Source organism: Stegostoma tigrinum, chromosome 10 (assembly GCF_030684315.1).
Source record: "Stegostoma tigrinum isolate sSteTig4 chromosome 10, sSteTig4.hap1, whole genome shotgun sequence".
In the NCBI taxonomy this organism is placed as follows: Eukaryota; Metazoa; Chordata; class Chondrichthyes; order Orectolobiformes; family Stegostomatidae; genus Stegostoma; species Stegostoma tigrinum.
The window spans coordinates 40,172,692-40,198,160 of NC_081363.1; the positions used below are offsets into that span (position 1 = coordinate 40,172,692).

The following is a 25,469-nucleotide window of genomic DNA, read 5'->3' on the forward strand; positions in this document are numbered from 1 at the left end:
ATCCAGCCTCACATCTTATTATCCCCATGTTGAATGGCTCAAGAGGTTGAATGGCCTGCATCTGCTCCTAGTTTGTATGTAATAAGAGTATTTTTTTTAAAAAATCAGAATTAGACTATTCAGCCTAACAAGCCTGTCCTATCTTTCATTAAGATCATGGCTGATCTGCCCCAGGCCTCAACATGTCATTTATGCCAGCTGATCATAACCCTCAACTAAGATGTTTCAGAAATCTATCAACCTCCTCTTTTAAATACATCTTTGATTTTAGCCTCAACAGCTCTCTGGGGTAGTAAATTCCAGGTATTCACAACCCTATGGATGAAGAAGTTCTTTTTCCCCCTTACTCTATAACAGTCAACCCCTTGTTCAAAATTCACCCACTGGTGAAAACATCATCTTAATGTCTGTACTGTCAAGACCCTTCAAAATCTTGTATGTTTCAATAAGATCACCCCTCATTCTTCTAAAACCTAATAAATACAGATATTTAGCTGTTCTTCAGTTAGTCAACTACTTCACCTCAGGAATCAACCTAGTGAATTTATTTTGAGCTCATTTTAATCCCGCGTATTTCCAAAAGGTGTTCAATAAGGTACTGGATGCAAGGCTAAGGGTGGCATATTAAAATAGAGGATCATCTCCTAACAGCAGACAGAGAGTTACATAAAACTGCATTTTAAGGCTGGCAGTGTGTAACTTGTAGAGTGCCACGTGTGTCCGTGCTGGGGCCACAATTATTTTCAAAATATATTATTGACTTGGACGAGGGAAGTGATGTTACTATCTCCAAGTTTGTGGATAACTCAAAAGTCCAAAGATAGGTCGGAAGGCAAGTAGTCCCAGTGATATAAAGAGTCTAGAAGAGGGGTTTGGACGTTTAAGTGAGTGGGCAAAAACTTGGCAGATGGAATATGACGTGGTAAAATGTAAGGGTACTTGGGCAGGAAGAGCAGACAACCCTAACATTTAAGATAACAAAGTGTGGAGCTGGATGAACACAGCAGGCCAAGCAGCATCTCAGGAGCACAAAAGCTGATGTTTTGGGCCTAGACCCTCCTTCAGAGCTTTTGTGCTCCTGAGATGCTGCTTGGCCTGGTGTGTTCATCCACACTTTGTTATCTTGGATTCTCCAGCATCTGCAGTTCCCATTATCACAGGTAAGAAGAACAGTTTCTTTCCCTAAAGAATATTAGCGAACCAGATGGTTTTTCTGACCATTGATGGATTCATAGTCAGCATTAGATTCTTCATTCCAGATATTTATTGAATTCAACTTTCACCTTCTGCCATAGGTCCCTCGACCATTATCCAGGTTTTTGGATTAACAGTCCAGTGATAATACTGCTGGCCCATTGCCTCCTGTAAGGCCATCACCTGTAGGTGATCTTACCAGTGCCTTCTACATTTGTAGCAAGACTTGCCCTAATACTGTACTTTATTCCCCTTTACAATAAAGACCAACATTCTAGTTGCAGTCTTAAGTACTTAGAGTTCTAGAGTCATCCGGTATGGAAACAGGCCCTTTGATCCAACCAGCCCATGCTGACCATAATCCCAAATTAAACTAGTCCCACCTGCCAGCACCTGGGTCTGGGTACAAATCCCTCCAAACATTTCTTATTCATGTACTTATCGAAATATCTTTTAAAAATTGTAACTGCACCTGCATCTACCACCTCTATGGAAGTTCATTCCGTACGAATCACTCATTGTGTTAAAAAATACAAATGCCCCTCATCTTTTTTAAGTCTTACTCCTGTCACCTAAAAAAATGGTGACTAGTCTTGAACTCCCCTACCCTAGAGAATAGACACCTGCCATTCACCTTATGTATACCCTTCATGATTTTATATACCTCCGTAAGGTCACCACCTACGTTCCAGTGAAAAATGTCCTATCCTACTTGCTGCATTTGTATGCAGACCTTTATGATTGAAGAACCACAGCATCTTCAGTCTCTTCCATTTAAATAATATTCTGTTCTTACACTCTTCCTTCTGACACAGGAAACATCATAATTTTCTACATTATACTTTATCTGATACATTTTTGCCTATTTACTTGAACTGTCTGTATCCTCTTGCAGACTGTTTTGTGTCCTTCTCATAATTTGCTTTCTGCCCTATCTTTATATCATTAGGAAATTTATGGAGACAATGCCATAGTGATAATTTCAGTGGATTAGGAATCCAGGGGCACAGGCTAATACTATGAATAAATCTAGAAAATCTAAACTGTGAAACGATGATCATGGCATTAAAATCCATCTGGTTCACTCTAATCCTTTCAGGGACAGAAACTGGTTGTCCTTACCTGATCGGCTTAATGTGACCTTAGCCTCTTAGCAATTTGTTTGGGCTTTGCATGCCTTTTCAAATGGTACTAGCAAGCTACTCATCCCATGAAAGAATAAAGAAAAGAAATGGCTACAATATAGTCAGTTTCTTAATCCAGGTCATTGATATGGATTGTAAACAGTTGAAAGCCCAAAACAGGGTTGGTTTAGTGCAGTTGACTTGATGGCTGGTTTGCTATGGAGAGTTATGCAAACAGCATGAGTTCAATTCCCACACTTCCTGAGGTTGTCATGAAGGACTGACCTTCTCAACCTCTCCCCGCGCCTGAGGCGTAGTGATTCTTTGATTGAAACCACCACCAGTTGTCTCTCTCTAAAAGGCAGAGCATTTCTATGATATGGTAAAGTCTGTGGCAGTTTTACCTTTTATTCTCCCACTAGTTACAGATTGCCAATCTGAAAGTGGACCATATATCCCCACTCTGTGTTTCTCCTAATTAACCAGTCCTCTATCCATGCTGTATATCACCTTCAACACCATTAACTTCTCAAACATATTTACTGGCTCCCCTTTATTCACCCTATTCGTTACACACAAAGTACTGTAATAAACCTTCCAAACATGTTCCCTCTCACAAAATCATGTTGACTCTGCCTGACTATATTTTGATTTTTCTATATGTCCTGTGTTACCTCTTTAATATTTGATTCTACCATTTTCACAATGACAGATGATGGACCAGCTACAGTTTCCTGCTTTCTATTTTCCCTTTTCTCAAACAGCATAATTTGCTTTTTCTGTTTCCAACATGCAGCAACCTTTTGCAAAATGTAGAGAATTTTGGAAGGTTACAGTCAATGCATCCACTATCTCTTTAACCTGTTACTTTAATATTCTAGGATGCAGGCTTTCAAGTCCTGAGGACTTGTTAACCTTAAGTCCCATTATAATTACTATTACTTTGTCAATAGTATATTGATTATTCCAACTTTCACTATAAAGGTAGATATAAACTACTTGTTCAAGAATTGTACTATTTCCTTTGGTTCCCGTTACCAATTCTCCAGCGCCTCTCCTTTAGAACAAGAGCTTACTTTTACTAATAGTTTTGCTTTCCTTTTTGAATGGTTGTAGATGTTTTTACCGACCATGGTTTATGTTTCTTGTTAGTTTTCTCTCATACTTCAACTTCTTCCTCAATTAATTTTTGACCATCTTTTGCTGTTTTTAAAATATTTCCAAATCATTTGCCCCATCACTAAGTTCTTTTTTAGAACTGAGCGCCTTTTTCAGTTTTACACCTCCCATAACTTCCTTTAGTTAACCATAGATTCTGAAACCTTCCAGTATGCTTTTCTTCCTCGATAGAATATATCTTCACTGAGATTTCAGTGTCAGTCACTGCATCCCCACTGTCTTGGACCTTTTTAACCTATTTTCCCATTCCACTTCAGACCTTATAATTGCCTTTATTTAAGTTTAATTATGAATACACATTTTTCACACATTAACTGAATGTAAAATTCTAACGTGTTACATTTACTCCTGCCTAAACAATACTTTGCTATAAGACCCTTAACTAATGTTAATTCTTTTCACATTCTTAGATCCAAAATAGCCTGTCCCCTGGTAGGTTCCACAATGTAATATTTGAAAGAACAGTCTTGAAGATACTCTTATGAAATCATCTTCTAACCAAACACTGTGGACTATTAAAGTCACCCACAATTATTGCAGCACCTTTCATCCAAGCCCTAGTTATTTCTTGATGTTAATCCTGTCATGTTGTGTAGCTAAAATTAGGGGGCATAAAAAAACTATTCTCACCAATGTCTTCTTTACTTTTGCTATTGTATCTCTACCCAAACTGATATTACACCTTGATATTCTGAACCGAGATCATTCTTAATAATGTCTCATCCTTTAATTACAGAAGTACACACCGCCTTTTCCATTCTTTCTTCCTTGCATACAGTGATGTAGTCAAGGTCTAGGAATCCAGAATGTCTTGGTTAAAGTTCTAGGGACATGGGTTTGAATATCATCATGACAAATAGTGAAATTTGAATTTAATAAAACAATCTGGAATTAAATGCTACTCTGCAGGTGACCATGTAGCACTGCCAGTTGCCATTTTTAAAAATGCCTCATCTTATTCACTTAGGCCTTCTAGGGAAGAAAATATGCCATCCATATCTGGCCTGCTCTACATTTTTTTTATTCACTTGTAGGACATTGGTGTGTGAGTAGTCTTCTTGAACCGCTGCAGTCTGCGTGACTGCAGGCCAGCACAATGTGGTTAACTCTTTACTGCCCTGAGTATTTAAGGATGGTGAATAAGTACCGGCCTAGCCAGAGATGCACAGTGAATTTTTTAAAATATTAAATATTCATGAATATTCAAGTCCCCATCTTGCCAACCACATCTTTGTAATGGCTTTTTACATCATGCTCATTTATTTCTATTTGTGTTATGAATTCATTCATTCATATTGTGGAATGCTGCAAGCAATTAAGATACAGAGCCTTCAATTCTGTCTTATTGTTTCTGCTTCCTCTCCTTATTTGTTGGTGCATACTTTTGTTTCAATGCTCTGAACTTTCCTTTCAGACTCTAGTTATCATTACCCTGCTCTATTCCCTTGCCTTTTCCATTTAACCTTCCAAATATCCCCTCACATAACTCTTGGTCATCACAATTTAATTGAAAGCAGCCTCTACCTGAAATAATTAATTTTTTTTTGTTCGTGATTGAAGATTAACTGTAGGCAAGAATTTCAGAGAAGCTACCCTGCCTTACAGGTTTCAGTTCAAAGCTTCCACCTAAGGCGGGAATTTCTGACATTTCAGCACACCTTCTGCAGTACTGCACTGAAATGTCAATCTAGGTAATATGTATTCAAGTTCCTTGACCTGAACCCCTTACCTACAGCCATCTGAGTCACATAGAGGAGTGCTACCATTGAACTAAGTTGGTACTGTGCCAAGTTGCTTCTTAAATACAGGAAGTTTCATGATTTTTATTATTATTGCAGAACAAACTAGACTGCAGCCCAATGGTATCAATGTGGACTGCAGCCCAGTGGTTTCAATGTGGACTTCTCAAGCTTCAAAATCTCCCCTTTCCCTACCACATCCCAAAACCAGCCCAGCTTGTCCCCGCCTCCCTAACCTGTCCTTCCTCCCAACTATACCCTCCTCCCACCTCAAGCCCCACCCCATCTCCTACCTACTAACCTCATTCCGCCCCCTTGACCTGTCCTTCCTCCCTGGACTGACCTATCTCCTCCCTACCTCCCCCACCTACACTCTCCTTTACTGGCTCCATCCCCGCCTCTTTGACCTGTCTGTCTCCTCTCCACCTATTCTTCTCCTCTATCCATCTTCTATCTGCCTCCCTCTCTCTCCCTATTTATTTCAGAACCCTCTCTCCTTCCCCCATTTCTGAAGAAGGGTCTAAGCCCGAAATGTCAGCCTTCCTGCTCCTCTGCTGCTTGGCCTACTGTGTTCATCCAGCTCTACACCTTGTTATATCTCTTGCATTTGTTATGTCTTTCAGTACCTCAGGATTTGCTTTATGATCACTATTATAATGTACTGTTGAACTGAATTGCTGTAAACTTCAAAAACCATAATAACTTGAATGGGTGATTGGGCAAATACTTTTCAAGCTCTATTGTAGTGTCATTGATAGGTATTATAGTTTTTTAACACAAATACAAACCTATTTGCCCATGCCTAATTTCAAAATAAGTTGCTGTTGAATTCCAATTTTTTCAATTCCTATTATTCTTTTTCTGCTTGTTAGTTTGTACCTCTGTATTTTTCTAGTAATTAATTCAGTCCCTGTTTCCACTATTACACGATAAAGCTTTCTTGAAAGGAAACCAGTGTGAGCAGACATATGTTTAACTTAGAATGGGAAGATAAATACCCCATGAATTTTACTGAAGTATTCTTACTTGTCCAACAAAAAAAAACTTAGAAATCGATATTATCCTGGCTGGTGATATAGCTTAAGATAAAATAAATCAAAGAAAATAATTGGAGAAAGTGAAACATATACTGGAAGTTATTTTGAGTTTTTTTTCCTTGCTGGAATAAGTTACTTTGTATTACATTTTTAACTATCTTCTGGGGTGATATTTATAAAGAAAAGTTGCAGGAAACTATTGACTGCACATAATTCCAGCAAAAACATTGCAAGTACTGAAATTAGGTCTACTCACTGTGTGTTGGATTTTACGTTTCAATATGATTGTGGGTATATTTGAACTACTGCATCTTTCACCTGTCTGTTATTGAGAGATATTATATGCTACAAATTCGATCTGAGTTATTTATGGTCAAGTGACTGAAGAAATATATTTTAACAAACAGAATTGAGCTGGTCCTGACTGGTCTGTTGGGGCAGTCATAATTTTCTTGTGACTGGAATCTGAATTTCAGTTGTAGCGAAGCCTTGTGTGCATAGTCATTTTGCTATGTCCTCTCATCATGTCATTTTTCTTACCATTATTGTGTGACAGCCATCAAACATGCAATTTTTTTGTATATCATTTTTGGGCTTTATTTACATTTTTTGCTTCTCATTTTCTTTTTTAAATTTAGAAACATGTCTTTCAGGTTTTCCAAAAGGTAGGATTTAAAATATCATTGGTTTGATCTGCAATATTACCAGAAACCTGGTTTCACAACCTTGATAACTCACTGACTTCCTGCTTATATGAGAAGGTTACCTATGGCTTATTGAGAGATTATACACTATTAAACCATTAGTGATGATGGGAAGTGCTGTAATCTGAGACAACAAGGTGTAGATCTGGTTGAACACAGCAGGCCAAGCAGCTTGATGAAGGGTCTAGGCCCGAAACATCAGCTTTCCTGCTCCTAATATGCTGCTTGGCCTGCTGTGTTGATCCAGCCCTACATCTTGTTGTCTCGGACTCTCCAGCATCTGCAGTTCCTATTATCGCTTATGCTCTAATCTGGTTGTTTTAAACATACCTACAGCTGAGCATGCTAACCACTTGCTTCATATCAGATTCATTTTAATTAACCAAAGATTTGATGGAATCATTTCATTACTTTACTAATACACCAAGCATGGTTTGGGTGTATTTTTCCTTAGTTGGAAAAAAGCATGATATAAAACAACTATGAACTTTGAAAATAGCATTTGTTATGTATTGGCCTGGGGAAACAGATTCCCTGGTTGCAGTTCTCTTGCAAGAAGCATGATTTAGGATTCAAATGGTGCAGAACAATTTTTGGATTTCTGTGGCAAACGGCATAATTATTTCTTTCAAGTATCTTTTTCAGAACAGAGCCGATTTGCCATTTCTTATGGAAAAGATTTTTACATTAAATTAAGAAGCTTTTCCCTTCTATGATGGCACTTCTTTGGGTAGGACTCCATGTAACTCACTTCCTTTTACAGTGAGGGAAAGATGTACAATTTCCATGTGTTTCTCTGAAATACTTTATTATGTCCAATCATTATTTTCCTCTTTAAATCAAAATTTTAAGCAGGTTTTAGTAAAATTAGAAGATGTTACCTTGAAAGCCTGCAGTATCCCAGCTCAGGGCTAACATCATGCCCTACTAAAATTGTGCTTTTTGAAACTGTCCTTATTACAGAAATTTCAAACTTTCTGTATTTTAAATGGAGAAGAAGCATTATTTTAAAAAAGTTATTAATACATATCCTTTTTCTTAAGAACTACCTTTTGGCTGCCATTCCCCAGGTATCATTGTCCTGATTGCATCAGAAGGATGATATGCTTTAACAATGGGCTATATTTAATGGATCCATTTAATTGGTTAAAGGATTTGCAAAAGGGACCGTTTCTGCATTGCAGCTGGTTATAGAACATGAAACATAAAGCAATTGAATTGATACTTTATTAAAGATCAGCATTTTATGAAAATGCTGTAGTCTTTTTCAGTCTTCACTGGTTTAAGTATCATGTACCACATTAGCCTCTTGATACTATAAGAATTATATAGCCTCAAAAAACTGTATTACATCACTGATAAAAACCTTTGTGAAGTAGGTCATGCTTTGCAATTGTATTGGATTTTTTTGAAGGGTTAATTGACTTGATACACCAGGTAATTTCATTGGATATGAACTGCTTGGATTTTCAGACATTTGTTTCCTAAATGTGAAATTTCTGAAAGATGAGGCTCAATTGTCTAGTTAGAGTGCAACATGGAATAACAGTAGAAAGTACGAAAATAACAAAAGATCCTGGGTTAGATCTCAGATGTTTGATTTTCATTTTCCAGTGGGTATATTTTGGAAGTAGTTCATTCAGATGGTGTTTCAGTCATCCCACACCTCTAGAATGTCCTGCTATTTTCAAATAGAGTAGGAATAAGGAGGAGCTGGCAACTGTTCACCTGCTGCAATCAGGGTCCAGAGATCCATTCCATCCCAGTCTGAAGATTGCACCACGGTCAGTCTTGCAAGTCAAGTCCAGTCAGTCTCGGGATTACCAGTAACTCAGTTGGGGAACTGAATAGATATCAGTCGGGCTGCATCATCCGCAGTCAGGGTTTCCTCCCAATTACTGGGGTTGGCCATGATTTAGTCCTGGGATTTGCCTAGTAAAAGTCAAGGGAAGTGATCAGTGAGCAGTGCATGCTACACTGGGGACTCGGTTGCAGATTAGAGCCAGTAAACTAGGATCCAGAGTACCAATTAATGTTCAGGGGAGGCAACTCCTGATAGAAGGATGGAAGCCAGTAGAGTATGGTAGGTAACAGAAAAGTGTGGGAGTGGGGGATTTTTGAAAGTTACCACCGTCCTGGCTTTGATAGAGGTCACTGGATGACAATGCATATCTTGGGGGTATGCTTCGGGCTCAGAGATAGGAGGGGATGGAAATTGAGGAATATTAATAGTTTTTTAAAAAGGCTAAGATGTTGATGGAGTTGACAAGGATTGCTATCCAGATTGGAACACTAAGGTTAGCGTCAAGGAGCATCGAGAATAACAGTTAGATTGCACAACGCGTTTACAGGAGCCTGACCTTGTCCATCATTAATCATATCTCAACTGTGAAATAATGATGAAAAATGGCTGCCAATACACTGAGTGGGCAGAGTAAGTTTGTATCATGGGGCAGGATTCACTTGTGTCTTATGAGGAGCCATAATCAGTAATAAATTTGACATTAAATGCACCTGTCATAACATTAATCTGCACATGGAGCTCATTCATTGACCAGCGATCTATACTGCACATCCTGGTCATAAGCAATCATGATCACGTTATTGATCATTGCAAATTAATTGTAGTAAATTCTGTGACGCAAAAGTGATAACAACTGACCCTTAAAGTGTTGCCTGCAGTTGATAATTCCCAAACTTGTTCCAAAAGCATTACGGTCTGTGTAAGGGCATAGAGATGCTCAACTCTCAAATTAAACTGTAGGTATGTGAGTACATGGACATTTGTATGAAATAAGGTCCAAAAGATCAGACATCCACATAGTGGCATCCCATGACTGTCCTTGTCAGAGGCTTTCATGTCTCATTCTTCCAAGGCCTGTGGTGAAGTCTCACTTTTATGTCTTCTGCGACTGCTGACAAGTCAGACCATGGAGAAGCTGTTTGCTTCTGATATTCCCCACCTAGGTCCTGTCAGAAATAGATCCAGCAGCCATAGCTGTTATCGTTGCTGTTGCAGCAATATAGAGATGATGCAGAGAAACTGAAGAAATACAAAGGCATGAGCAAGCCCAGCAGTAGCCTTGGTGGTTGCTGAACAACTTCTGCATGGAGAAATCACAGTTGAAAGTTCCCCGACAATGTGGACAGGATCACGATGCCCTAACTCTGTTACCCTCAAAGACATTTCTTCCAGATGAGCAAGCTGTGGAGTTGCCATTGAATGAGCATGTTTCCCAGGAAAGTGTAACAGAACTGTCATCTGCTGAAGCAGGACTTGTAATATAAATGTGGAGAGGGTGGTGGTTGTCAAGGTAATGGTTGTTCTTCATCTTTTTGTGACCAGCTGCTTCCAGGGGTCCACAGGGAAAATGTGTGTAATCTCCCAATCCTCAACCCACAAAAGTACGGAGGCATTTTGTGTAAGATCACACCTGTTCTTTGCATTTTCCTGTAATGAGGTCAGTGTTACAACCCAGGAAGTAGGCCTTGTCAACATTGCTGACTCTCCCCAGACTCGATGCTATAGACTGTACACACATCATGTTGAGAATGTCATGTCATAATGCAACTGTAATCGTTAATGTGTCAATGTCCAGGTCATCTATGATCATCGTTACCCACATTCTAAAGTTCTTTGCCAGGTACTCTAGAATCTGCCATGATACCCATGTTCTTCTTTGCTGTCTGGTTCCAGCTCAGTTCAAAGAACTGAATACCAATCAAGGATGGCTGCTCGAAGGCAAGGCCTACCCTTTATGCTAATGACTCCATTACACTCTCCCCTGACTGAGGGTGTGTAGATACTGCAACTAATTTCTTCCTGCCATTTCCATTTTGGAACAGATGATAGGCCTCCTCAAGATAAGTTTCAGATTTTTCTGAGGACACAGGTGGTACCTGTAACGTGATTGTAACTACAATATTTCATCCATAAATATATTTGCACAATAAATCATCACCTGTATGATCAGTTGTCATTTTAGTTCTTTGATCAAGAATCAAGTGACAGGAGATGCTCTTCTTATTTCCTTCCAATCTTCAAAACCTGATGGAATGCTGTTTTTTCCCTATCACCCATCGGAATGTAATGTGCTGTCATGGTCAGAGATCTAAAGCACAGAAAAGGGACCTTTAACCCATCAAGTCTGCAACAGTCAAAAACGGCTACCTAATTGTTCTACTCCTGTTTTCTCGCACTTGGTCCATACCCTTGAATGCTTTGACGTCACAAGTGTACATCTAAAATACTTTCAAAATGTTATGAAAGTTCTATCTCTACACCAATACAGAGAGTGTGTTCGAGATTCCCACCACATTCTCAGTGAAAATATTTTCCATATATCCCCTCTAAACATCCTGCCCCTTGCCTTATATCTGTGCCCCTGATCATTGATTCCTTCATCAAGGGGAAAGTTTTCTTCCTGTCTATCCTGTCATTGCCCCTCATAAGTTTATATGTCTCAATCATAGGCATGCACACGTAGGTCCTTGTGATCCTCAATGGTTCCATGGGTCCTGCTGTTAATTGTGTAACCCCTTGCCTTGTTTGTCCTGCCCAAGTGCATGACCTCTCACTATCCATTTTCAAATCCATTTACCAATATCAATTCATATGACTAACCCATCTGTATTCATCTGTAATCTAGGCTATCTTCCCTGCTAATTACCACCCCATCAATTTTCATATTATCTGTAAATTTACTGACCATCCCTCCTACATTCCAGCCTGAGTCATTAATAAACAACACAAAGAGCCGATCCCTGCAGAACCCCACTGGACATAGGCTTTGAATCACAAAAACACACCTCAAGCATCACTCTGTTTCTTGCAACTCAGCCAATTCTGGATCTAATTAGCCAAATTTCCTTGGATCGCATGGGCTTCTAGCTTTGCTATCGGTCTTCCATGCGGGAACATGTTCAAAATTTAATTAAATTGGTCAGACATGACCTCACCTTAACAAAACGGTGTTCTTAATTAACCCATGCCTCCAAGTGCAGATTAATTCTGTCCCTCAGAATTGCTTCCAGTGGTTTCCCACCACTGAGGTTAGATTGACTAGCCTGATGTTTCCTGGTTCATTCCTTGCTCCCTTCTTGAATAATGGTACCATATTGGCTGTTCTCTAGTCTTTATCTCCTGCGGCCGGACTGGAATTGAAAATCAGCTCCTGCTATTATTTTCTTTGCCTGTTTTCATAGTTATCCTTTTATTCTTGATGTACTTGATTTTAAAAAAGTTGTATTTCACTTTATTTTAGCTGCTGTTATTCTTTCGTGCCCAGTTTTTGCAATGCTAATGTCCTTTGTAGATTTCCCTTTGTACATTCTGTACTCTTCTAGGGCTTGAAGGATCTCAACCCTTTTTCTACGTGTGTCATTGATCCTTACATGTATCATGATCTTTGTCTGTTTGCCATCCCCCATTAGAAAATGCCCTGCAGCTGTTTAGTGGCATCCTTGAGGCTCACACAAGGGAGGCAGCATACCATTGTGGAGTTTCCTTCTGGCTGTAGAAATGCAGTCTGTTTCACCTCACAATTGAATCCCCTGCCAGTACAGCATTCTTCTTCCTCCCCTGTTGTGCAGCAAACCCAACCATGTTGCTCTGAAATTGAGTCCTACTGCTTTCTCCTGCGTGATCATCTTCCCCAGTGCTAACCAAAGTGTTGGAAGGGAATAGTCACAGGGGACTCTTGCTTTCCTCTACGCTGCCTTATCAGCACTTGCTCCTCTGCATCAAGGACACTCCTCTGCATCAAGGACACTACACAGCAAGTTCACCTACAGCTCTGTCTCTGAAATGGAGTGAGCCAGTAGCTGCAGCTGGACAAATTTCCTGCAAACATGGTCACCAGGGACAACTAAAGCTTTTCCATATAGCCCAGGAGGTGCATATCGCAGGAATGCACAGTTTTCACAATAACTTCTGACATGGTAAATTATGGGGCAGCATAGTGGCTCAGTGGTCAGCACTGCTGCCTCTCAACGCCAGGAATCTGGGTTCAGTTCTACCCTTGGGCGACTCTGTGGAGTTTGCACACACTCCCCATGTCTACTTGGGTTTCCTCCCACAGTCCATAGATGTGCAGGCTAGGTGGATTGGCCATGCTAAATTGCCCATACTGCTCAGGAATATGTAGATTAGGGGGGATAGGTCTGGGTGGTAGTGGGGATGACTCTGGGTGTGATGCTGTGAGGGTCAGTGTGGATTTGTTGGGCTGAAGGGACTGTTTCAACACTGTAGGGATCCTATGATCTATGACCTGCCTACTGGAAATCTAAAGTACAGTACATGCACCAGTTCCACTTGATCCACAAGCATTTGTAACCTCAAAGAACTCCAATAGATTGATTAAACCTGATTTCCTTTCACAAAACCCGACTGATTAGCTTGTACGTATAAGGAACTACATAGCTAAATACAAAACTGAATAGAATAACTATGTTTTTACATGTTTGATTTAACTACCAGTTGCTATATATTTTGTTTGAACCTTAGGAAAAGAATAGACTTTATTCACTTATCTGATGCTTCCTCTCCTGTAGCAATGCAATAATCAATTCCAGAAGGCTGAAAATATTGAGGAAAAAGCAAACACAAGGCACCTTTTCCCTTCCTGTCCTAACTCCCTTAATTACTTAACTCCAAGTTGCACACACGTGTTTTTAGAAATAGCACCATAGAGTCTTTACATCCACCCAATAAGCATTAGGTTTAATGTTTTATCCAACTCTCCTTCAGTACTTTTTGGAGCGTCAGCTTGATTATTATGCTCGGTCTGTTGTGGGAATTGAACCTGAAACCTTTTGTCTCAGAAGAATGAATGCTATCAACTGAGCCACACAAAAATGCCTTTTATGTATTTAGGATATCCCAAAGTGCTTTGAACACAGTTAATTACTTTAGAAGTACAGTTGCTGTTTAATTGTGGGCAGGCTCAGTAGTCAATTTGCTCACAGTAAAGCCTCAAGAACAATAAACAAGGCATACAATAAATTAATCTGTCTAGTTGGAGATATTTAAGAAGCTATTGCAGTAGGAAAACTCCCATCACCACCACCTCCATCAACCTGCTGTTCTTTCTATGAACCATGATTCTTTTTCTCTTTACAAAGGTGCAAAGAGCTGTAGTTTCATGTCATCAGAAAGACAGTATTTATTTTACTGCAGGTTCTTATAGCTGCAGTTCCTGGAGTAGGGTTGGAACACTGTTTGACTCAGAGGCAAGAGTGAGTGAAACTAATAGTTACTACTAATAACTTCAAAGCAGTTCTACAAATCCAGACCTCTGCATGTACAGCTGTAAGCTATCCTGTTGCATAAAAAACCCTGCAATACTACCACACAAGGTTCTCCAACAGCAGGATTTGCACATTTGCTCATTGCAGGATGCAAATTTCTAATGCAAATTTAGCAAAAAGATGAGTTAAGAATTAAATACAAATTTCTGGTTGTATCTTGCCTTTAACGATGATATCTGAATTCAGCTTCCTTTTGAATGATTAATATGCTTGAATTCTGAAAGCAGATTTGAAACAATTCTTGTGTTTACTTTTAGCCCTGTCCTTTTCTTTTTCTTTGTTCTGTTGAGTAAACAGTCATAAAAATCTTGAATTTGTACTCTTTTTTTTTCATCTATTCTTTCCCCAACCTAATCAGCTGTCAACAATTTGTAAAATATCCAGACTCTGATTTACAGACCAGTCAGGGCTACATTTCAAAACATGTCTGCTTTTAATAGAAGAAATATCCATAATACTTTAATGCTCAATTTTGTTTATAAATTATTCAATCACTACAAACTATTTCATTATCACTGACCAAAGGAAATACTGGAATTTTCTTAGCTGGCAAAATAAGGGAACTAGCATTTTTCATAATTAAACTTTTGGGAATTAGCTTTTCCTAAGGTGACTAAAATCTGAAGTATATTTATAACCAATGACTAAACTCCTGTTCATGAACATTAAGAACTTCTTTATATCCCTAGCTTTTGCATCCACGTTACTGTAGAAATAAACTTCAAATATCAATATTTTTGTAAATTATGCTTCCTGAAACAAAATATAATCTTTTTGGAGTTTGAATTTTTTGCATTTTTTTTAGTGAGTTTCCACAATTAGTTTGATTTTCTGGAAACATAAATTTTATAAGTCCAAACACAAAGCAGAACATTATATTTAAGAATTTTTACATTATCAACATACAAACAAGGAACAAGAGTAGATCCTAAGGAGCAATCCTAAGGATTGACCGAACTAAGCAATCCCTTATTCACCAGCCATGAATTCTGGTGGACAATTGAACTCACTGGAGGAGGAGGTTCCACAAATAGCCCTGTTCTCTAATGATGAAAGAACGTAACTCATCAGTGTAAAAGGTAAGGCTGACGTATTCATAGCACTCTTCAGCCAGAAGTGCCAGATGGATGATCCATCTCGTTCTCCTCCAGTGGTCCCCAGCAATACAGATACCAGCCTTGAGCCATTTTGATGACCCTATGATTCATCCCACATGATATCAAGAAATGGTTAGAAGCAATGGATAGTGCAGAGTTCTTAACAACTTTCCAGCAAAAATACTGAAACCTTGTCCTTCAGAACTTGCCACAACCCTAACCAAATTTCTCCAGTGCAGTTACAACACTGACATCATCTGACTGTATGAAGAATTGCTTGAGTGTGTCCTATACATCAAAAACAGGACAAATCCAACCTGGCCAATTACCACCATCAGGTTACTCCCAATCATCAATAAAGTGATGGAAGGTGTCATCAACAGTGCCATCAAGCAGCACCTGATCAGTAATAACCTGCTTAGTGACACCCAGTTTGGGATCCTCCAAGGGCCACTCAGTCCTAATCTCCTTACAGTTTTGAACAAAAGAACTGAATTCCAGAGTTGGAGAGTGACAGCATTTGACATCAAAGCCATATTCGACTGAGTGTGTCGTCAAGCGGCTCTAGCAAAACTGGAATTAATAGGTATTGGGGCAAAGTCTTTGCTGGTTGAAGTCATACCTGGCACATAGGTGCAAAGTTGTTAGGTTGTTGGAGGTCAGTCACCTCAGCTCCAGGATATCTCTGCAGGAGTTCCTCAGGGTGGTGTCCTAAGGTTCAGCCATCTTCAGCGGTTTCATCAATGACCTTCCCTCCATAATAAAGTCAGAAATGGGGATGTTCACCAATGATTGCTGCATGTTCAGCATAATTTATCACTCTTCAAATACTGAAGTCTGTATTGAAATGCAACAAGTTCTGGACAATGTACAAGCTGGGCTGACAAGTGGAAAGTAACATGGTGCCACACAAATGCCAGGCATTGACTATCCAATAAGAGACAACCTGACCACGCCCCTTGACATTCAATGTTATCATCATTGAATCCTCCACTATCAAAATCCTTGGGATTACCATTGACTAGAAATTGCACTAGACCATCACATAAACACAGTTGGTACAAGAGTAGGTCAGAGGCTAGGAATACTGAGGCGAGTAACTCACCTCTTGAGTCCTCAAAGTCTGTCCACTCAACTATAAGGCACAAGTCAGGAGTGTGATGGAATAGCCTCCACTTGCCTGATCAGTGCAACATTCAATACACTTGACACCATCCAGGACAAAACATTTCACTTACTAGGTACCGCATCCACAGCATCTATCACTGATGCTCAGTTATAGCGGCAGTGTGTACTATCTACAAGATGCACTGCAGAAATTCACAAAATTGCATAGATCATAGAATCCCTACAGTGTAGAACAGGCCCTTCAGCCCAGTAAGTCCATACCAACCCTGAGAGCATCCCACCCAGATGCATCCTCCTATAACCCACCTAATTTACACATCCCTGAACACTATGGGAAATTTAGCATGGCCAGTCCACCTAGCCTGCACATCTTTGGACTATGGAAGGAAACCGGACCACCCGAAGGAAACCCATGCAGACACGGGGAGAATGTGTATCCTTAAACAGGACCTTCCAAACCTATGATCACTTCCATCTGGAAAGACAAGGGCAGCAGATGTATGGGAAAACCACCACTGGAAGTTCCCCTCCAAGTCGCTCTCCATTCTAATTTGAAAATCATAATAAAGGAATTATAATCACTGGGTCAAAATCCTGGAATTCTCTCCTGAAGGGCATTGTGAATCCATCTACAGCACATTTGAGGGGAGGTGGTGGCCTGGTGGTATTGTTGCTGGACTGTTAAGCCAGGGACCCAGGTAACGTTCTGGGCACCTTGGTTCAAATTCCACTATGGCAGATTTGAGTTCAATAAAAAAATCTGGAATTAATCCTCTAGCGATTGACCATTGTTGATTGTCCGAAAAACCCATCTGGTTCACTAATGTCCTTTAGAGAATGAAACTGCCATCCTTACCTGGTCTAGCCTACATGTGAGTCCAGACACACAGCAATGCAGTTGACTCCTAACTGCTGTCTGGGCAATTAGGGGTGGGAAATAAATGCTGCCTCACCAGCACCACCCCTTATCCTGTGAATCATATCTGGAAGACTGTGTACAATGCTGGTCACCATATTTATGGATGGACATTATAGCAGTGGAAGCAGTTTAGAGAAAGTTTACAAGACTAATACTTGGAATGAGTACATTGACCTATGATAGAAGGTTAGACAGAATCTAGAACTTGGGGCCAAGAAGTCCTTATGAATGAATACAAAGAAAGACTACATTGGTTCAAAAAGGCAGACCACCACCACCACCACCTTCTTGAGGGCAGCTAGGACCACACAGCAACTGCTCATCAGACAGTGATGCCCACATCCTATGAGTGAATAAAAGAACAGTTGGCCCTTTGAGCCTGCCCACCATTTGATAAGTTCATTTTGACCTTAACTCCACACCTCCTGCATATCTACAATAATATTTCAACTCATTGATATTCAAAAATCTATATGCCTCCAGCTTAAAAACATTTAAACATTCTGCACCACTTTCTTTGGAATTCCCTTCATCAAAAGAGAGACAACCCTCTGATGTTTCCTTGTCTCTGGTTTAAATAGGCGCCTTCTCTATTTTTAAACTGCTCCTAGTTCTAGATTCTCTGACAACAGGAAGCATTCTTTCAGCATCCCTGATCAAGTCCCATCAGAATCTTTTATGTTTCAATTAAGTCTCCTCTGGCTCTTCAAAACTGCAAAGGATACAGTCCTAGCCTGTCTAACCTTCTATCATAGGTCAATGTGCTCATTGCAGGTGTTAGTCTTGTAAACTTTCTCTAAACTGTCTTCCACTGCTATAATGACCATCCATAAATATGGTGACCAGCATTGTACACAGTCTTCCAGATATGATTTCACCAATGCCCTGCATACCTGATGCATAACTTCCCTACTGTTGTATGCAATTCCCTTCTCAATAAACCATGACATTCTATTGGCTTTCCTGAATACTTGTTGTACCTGCATACTAACTTTCTATGATTCATGTAGCATGACACCCAGATCCTCCACATCTCAGAGCACTGCACTGTCTTACCATTTAGATAATGCACTGCTTCTTTATTCTTTCTGCCAAAATGGACAATTTCACACTGCAACCTTTTACCATTTAGATAATATGCTTATTCTTCTTTCTTTCTGCCAAGATGGGTAATTTCACACTTTTCTACATTGTACTCGTTTCCCAGATCTTTGCCCACTCATTTAACATATCAATATCCTTTTATAGACTCTCTATATCTGCTTCACAACTTGCTTCCCTATCTATGTTTGTGTCATCAGCGATTTTATGCTACCCTACTTTCAATCCTTTATTATACTATATTTTTACTTTACACATTTAGCCTAAACTAATCAGTTGAAAGTCAGTCACTCCACTTCAATCTCTCCGCTCTACTTAATTTTAGGATCCTAAGGGAAATAAGTTTAGCAATTCCAACCTGTCTGTTATACCCTGTTGCCCACACTACTCATAATTTCACTCTTGACCCAGAATAGCTGGTATATAAAATAGAAAGAATGAAACTGGTACAGTAGAATGTGATATTTTGGAATGGACGTAAGGTCTGTAGTTAGCATATTTTAAAGAGGGGGTCAATGCTATATCTGGTTACGTCACACAGTACACAAATAGGAAATACCTGCTTTTTCTAGGGTATTTATCTTTCACTTGGAGCATGTGATTCTTTTCTCACTACTTCCCTCACCACAGCCCCCCAAAAATCAGATCTGTTAAATTGTTACAATGTATAGTTTGTTTAAAAAAATTCACCTAGGCATCCCTTTCTGCTTTGAAAAAGCAATCCTGGTTCATAAATTCTATGTCAACCTAAGGCATGGCATCTTGAAAGAAATTATCACATACAATGTATGAAAAATTATATGCAATCAATTTTTAATGTTTCTAAAATACAATATCTGTCTTGTTTTTAATAACTTTGAACCAGCAATAAATATTCAAATCTGAATGATCTTCTCTTTTGAAATATTGCAGTTGTGTCCATCATTCAGTTTTGATGACAAATATTTCATACCCGTCTGTAAATTATTTCATTCACTGTTATTACACTGATTAGAATTGAAAGCCTACATCATTATGCCAAGAACCACCACCCTCCCACACCCTCCAATAACAAAAAAAAAGTTAGATGCTGTTACTGATTTAACAAAGTACTAAAGTGGGAAGGATTGTTGCTGATAAAACTCATTAATGTAATTCATAGAAAGCCCTGCATTCCAACATTGATCACACTGCTGTTTTTGACGAGCAATCATGACAATGTGTTCCAATTCCATCAGGGCAGTTTGTGAACATGAATTCATATATTTTGAAAATGGTGGAAATGGCTTGTATTAGTCAAAGTATTAGTCACATTTTCACAAAATCCACTGTTTCATCAGTGTCCATTAGGAATACGTGCCATACTTATCCATTCTGACCTGTATTTAAATTCAATTCCATACAAACTTGGTTGCCTTCTGAAGTAGACTAGCATTCAACTCCATTATGTCAAAGTACTAAAGAATTCAATTGCTGTCTTCTCGAGACAAGTAAGAATGGGCAGTAAATGCTGACCTTATTAGCAGTGCCCACGTATCAAGTATTTGTTTCTTTTAAATCAATCAATCAGTGTCTTCCACAAAGAAGGAAAAGGAATGAACCTGTATTTATATAATACTTTTCATGTCCTCAGGATGCTCCAAAATATTTCACAGCCTTATTATTTTGAATGTAGTAGGCCATTCTCTCACAACACTATCCCATAAACAACAATAAAATCACTGACTAGTTAATCTGTATTTTGGTGGTACCCATTGAATTTCAACTATTTGAAATGAAAATGAGGCAGAGAGATAGTAGGTTCTGAGTGTGAAATAGAAATGAATTGGAAAGTAGTAACAGTCTGCAAAATTTTGAACTTTTCTGTAAGGATGATAAAAACTGTATCATCATTCAGTGCTTGACAGTCACTTTATTCAAAATAATAGAATTGTTACAATACAGCCCATCATGTCTGCATCAACATTCCAAATGAGCATAACGACTGTGTCAGTTTGCCACCCTTGTCCTGTAATCCTGCCTATTGATTGTATTTTAAATAATCAACTATTGCCGCCTTGAATGGCTCGATTGAATCTGCCTCCACTACATTACCAAACATTACATTCCAGATCCAAGCTGGCCACTGTGTGATAAAGTTTCTTCTCACATTGCAATAACTTCTTATGCAAATCATTGTAACACTATTATGTCACACTTGATTTGCTTACAGCCAGGAACAGTTTGTGGTGGTCTACACGGTCCAGACCTCTCAGGACCAAGCAAATTTCAACCTAATTACCCATTAGCCTCCTCCTCTCCAAGGAAACAGTGTCAACTTTTCCAATCTATCTTCATAGCAGAAGTTTCTCATCCTTGGAACCATTTTTGTAAACCTTTCACACTCTTTGCAAATTTCACATCCTTCCTAAAGTTGGCACCCAGAACTGGACACTAGTTTACCTGTGGTATAACTATCTGATACACGTTCAGCATCCCATTTATGCAATGCCACTATAAATGAATCCTTGAATACATTATGCTTTATTAACCGCATTCTCCATCTGTTTCACCGCCTTTAATGACTTATGCACATGCCGTCTCACCATGTTCTTTATATCATGTATGTTCTGTATATAAACAAATATGCACCTACATAGATATATGTATGATGCGTTTCATGCCTCCCCAGAATTTATCCTAAGATTCACAGTGTTGCAGTTATACTGTTATTATGAGCAGTTTGATGCTACTGAGGTAGAATGCAGTTATGTAGTTGTGTTCATCTTTGGTCAGTGATGAGGAAGTTGAGTTAAATTTATTCTAAATTTGTTCTAAGTTGCTTCAGCTATAGGTAACAAAGTGGGACCATCAGCACATAATGTGCTAACATATGTCAGACTATATGTAGATTGATCTATATGTACAGTTTAATTCTCCAACATTTTTCCTCTTCTCAGGGTCACTATTGACCCATCAAAACGGCAGACTTCGAACAAATCAGTGCCCGCAAATACTCCTCCACAAGGATCAAAGACTGTTAGTAAGTCTTCAGCCTCTAAATCTTTCCTCCTCTTGACATTTATTTCTGAAATTCTTTCCTTACTCTTTTTACGTTTAGAATTCCTCTTTTCTTCCAGATCTCAGATCCAAAGGACTTATCCACTGTCTATTAAAATAAATATAATAATAAGTCAAAGATCAGTACCTTAGACACTGTAATTTATGTGGAAATGTTTTGGATAGTGCTAAGAAATTCATGCCTTTAGAATATGATAACAGCTAGACTTAATACATAATCAGAACATTTGCATTTGAAAGCCTTGGTTTGTTTTTAAGAGCTGGCATTCTCCTTGGTTGATATATACCACTTTAAGATGAACTGAATGTTTCTCAGTTGAGAAGCCATGTAACTTTCAACATGTTGCTTGTTAGCACATTTTGAAGACCATTAGTCCTGAATGTAGATTAAAGGGAGATGCATGTGTTAGGCTGTTAATTGTAAGTTCAGGGGAATTAAGTAATAATTTTTTTTTAATGGTAGATAAGATACGGAAGAAGGAATTCATTGAGGTCATGTTGCAGCTGTACTGGACGTTGGTTAGGCCACATTTGGCAAACTTCATCCAGTTCTGGCCTCCCTCCTTTACGAAGGATGTTGTGAAATTTGAAAGGGTTTACATGAAAAGATTTACAAGGATGTTGCCGGTGTTGGAGGGTTTGAGCTAAAAGGGAAGGCTGAATAGGCTGGGTCTATTTCCCTGGGGCACTGGAGGCTTATAGAAGTTTATAAAATCATGAGAACCATGTTAAGATACATAGACTAGGTCTTCTCCCCAAGGTGGACCGTCTAAAACTAGAGGGCATAGGTTTAAGGTGAGAGTGGAAAGACTTAAAGGGACCCATTTTCACATGGAGGATGGTGCATGTATGGAATGAGCTGCCAAAAGAAGTGGTGGAGGCTGGTACAATCACAACATTTAAAAGGCATCTAGATGGATATGTGAATAGGAAGGGTTTAGAGGGATACGGGCCAAATGCTGGCAAATGGAACTAGATTTATTTAGGATATCTGATTGGCATGGACAAGTTAGACCAAAGGGTCAGTTTCCATGCTGTACATCTCTGTGACTCTCTAATTATTAAAGAAACCTTTCTGAAAACAGTGAATTTTATATGTTTATTTAAGGAGTCTGTACTTTTAGTTTCTTTGTAAAAGAGCAATTCTAACATGCACACAGTGGGAGGGAATCTGATCTTTACTATCTGTTTTGGAAGGAAAAATCAATGTGTTTCTTTTGTTACACTAAAACATATCAACCGTTTTGAAAATTGTCAGCTCAGAATTAAGCAACAATTTTGCACCTAAAACAGTTAGCTGTGTACATCTAGAAACTGTACAGGAGCTTCAGCCTTTATGACTCATTTCAGTTTTGTTTTCTGTTATTATTCAGATTTCCTATTTTCCAGTGTTATATTGGTGACTATTCCATTGTGTTTTTCAGTAACTTGCATATGTGAAATAAGAAATGATTGTGAGGTACATAGAAATCTTATCACTGAATGAACTATTTCAGATCAGCTGAATATATAGGATATCCTGAAATTGTTAACGATATCTTTTTTTCTCATATTAGTTTTGGCTTTTAAATCTAATATTAAGCTACAGTGCAGATTTATTGAGGTTATGGGAATATCAGCAAACCAGGCATTTTTACCTATGAGCCTGTGCACTGACTACAGTGTATCCTTTGTTAAAAATATTAACATGCATAGTTGAACTATTTGGGAAACCTAGTATTTAGTTTAACTTGCCTCAAAAGATCATTTGACAAAGAGTATTCATTTAAGCCTGTTGAAAATGTGTGTGAATGAACATAAAGCATTCAGGTTAAAACTAAAAGTCAAATTACACTTCAGAAATTTCACACTATAATATTAATCCATATCGCTTTAAAATCAAATGATCCTTTTCTTCTTCCATCATCATATGTAGCAAATTAAAATTTGGATTACTGGAGCTGCTTGTTAGGAAGTTCTATCTCAACCTCCATTGCAAAGTTTTGTTTGTTCAGTTACTGATAAATTATGCTGATGATGGTACAAAGAGCAAGGCTTGTAATATCTTCTCATAATAGCTGGGGGAGATCCTCATTTTTTTGTGTAAATTTGCTCACTGAATTTCAGTGGCAAAGGCTTTGAAATGTGTAATTTTATCTTACCTTGTTGATTTCACGGATAAAGTAAGCATTTTGTCATTTTTAAGAGGAATTTCAGTGCATGCAGGCATCTAATTGGCCTATTCAATGATTTGATTGTATATTACTCTTGGGCCACTAGATGTCTGTAAGTTTTTGTATTGGTAGTGTATTATTTAATACTAATTAAATTTGAACTAATTTTCCAAGAAGTGTACTGCTTACACTATGATCTTATTAAATTCTGAGGTAAGTATAAACAATAAAAAAAAGCCAAATGCACAATTAGATCAAGTTATTAAACTTCTAAAATTTGAGGATTTTTGTATTTGACTTTGGCAGCTGGATCTATTTAATGTTAAGAATAATTGTGATGTTAGATGTTGAAAACAGGGCTTTCATTTCAGCATTGTGTTGAATGGAGAGGATTTGGGATAATACATTGAATCACAGATTATTTAATTGAATCTGATGAATTTTTTAAATTAATTACCATGAAGATCAGGCAATTGGTTTACAGCAACTTTTTCATTGCTGTGGCAAATCAAATTTTAAACATGTCAGTTGTAAATTAGCAAATGTAACAAATCTGCCATGATTGTCTAGTTCCCAGCGTGTGTTGTTTTGGTTTCCAGAAAGGATTATCTGAGTGACATTGGGTGAATTTTATTTCTTTCGTTATTCCTATGTTAAAACCACTGAAATCCAAATAGCAAAGATTTATTAGTTTGTTTTGGAACCAGCATGTATTGATTCATTTTTATCCATGCTTATTTTTCAAGAGGAGACTTTGGAAATGAAGCACCATGTGACTGGTGCATTACGTTGAAATCTATGGCTTTTTAGAGAAAATTAGTTCCTGAACGATCAGTGTTTTGAATGAGTTATAAACTTTAATTAGAACTGCCAAATTTGTGTTGTGTTTTTGTCTTCTCTTATATTCCTTTGCACTCTGCTGTTGCTCACCTTAAGTAAACTTCTCATTATTTTGTAGTTTTGAATTTTACAGATTATTTATCTGCAGTGATGTATGTATGATTGGAAGCTATATAACTGTGTGTTATTTTTGATACACCAACTTCTAAGTTATACACTAAGCCAATGCAATGTTTCTGCGAGCCTAAGTTGACAAGAAATCTATTAAGATAAGTTACTTTTTCAACAGATGCAAGAAGTAAAATTCAGTCTTTGGCTAATCCAGAATTCTCATGACCACTTTGGTGGTTCACTTTCTTCCATTGTAAACACCAAGTAATCTTAACTATATTCCCTGCCCCGAATTGATTCTGAGCTTCCCAATGCCATAAACTCAAATCTCGAATCCACATCTTTGGTTTTGTGTACATAATGTTGCCTTTGGTCATCTCTATAACTTTTTTTTTTCTCACTCCAGCTGCAAAATTCATCATTTCCTGAACTAGAAACGTGGCTGTTGTCTCCCTCTCCCTCCCTCCCTCTCTCTCTCTCTCTCTCTCTCTCTCTCTCTCTCTCTCTCTCACACTCACTCACTCACAGTCACACTCACAGTCACACACAAACAGACACACACACACGCCCCCTTACCCCGATGCCGCATCATTGGTAACTTGTTTTCCCACTTCTGGAATTCCCTCCATTTCTGAACCTGTACTAAGACCACAGCCCTCCCAATTCCCACCTCTCCTGTTCATTGCTCCTTTTGCTCACTGACAATCTTGCTCACCACCTCTCCTGCTCATTGCTTTTCCTCCCTGATGTACATAATTGCTCCGCTCACTGTCCCTGTCTCGAGGCCTTATTCATA

At 38.6% G+C, this 25,469-nt stretch overlaps 1 protein-coding gene across 19 annotated transcripts in view; it reads left to right on the forward strand.

The window, feature by feature from the left end:
• mark3a (MAP/microtubule affinity-regulating kinase 3a) overlaps positions 1-25,469 on the forward strand; it is a 189,710-nt gene that overhangs the window by 153,788 nt on the left and 10,453 nt on the right. For 7 of the 19 annotated variants that reach the window (XM_048537578.2, XM_048537573.2, XM_048537572.2 and 4 more), the window contains one exon: positions 6,912-6,938. The exons of 5 other annotated variants lie outside the window; for them this stretch is intronic. In XM_048537578.2, the coding sequence (XP_048393535.1) occupies positions 6,912-6,938 (27 nt within the window). Of the gene's footprint in view, positions 1-6,911; positions 6,939-21,448; positions 21,536-25,469 lie in introns of all 19 variants that reach the window. 7 more of the 19 variants (XM_048537582.2, XM_059649117.1, XM_059649119.1 and 4 more) reach the window with 3 other exon arrangements.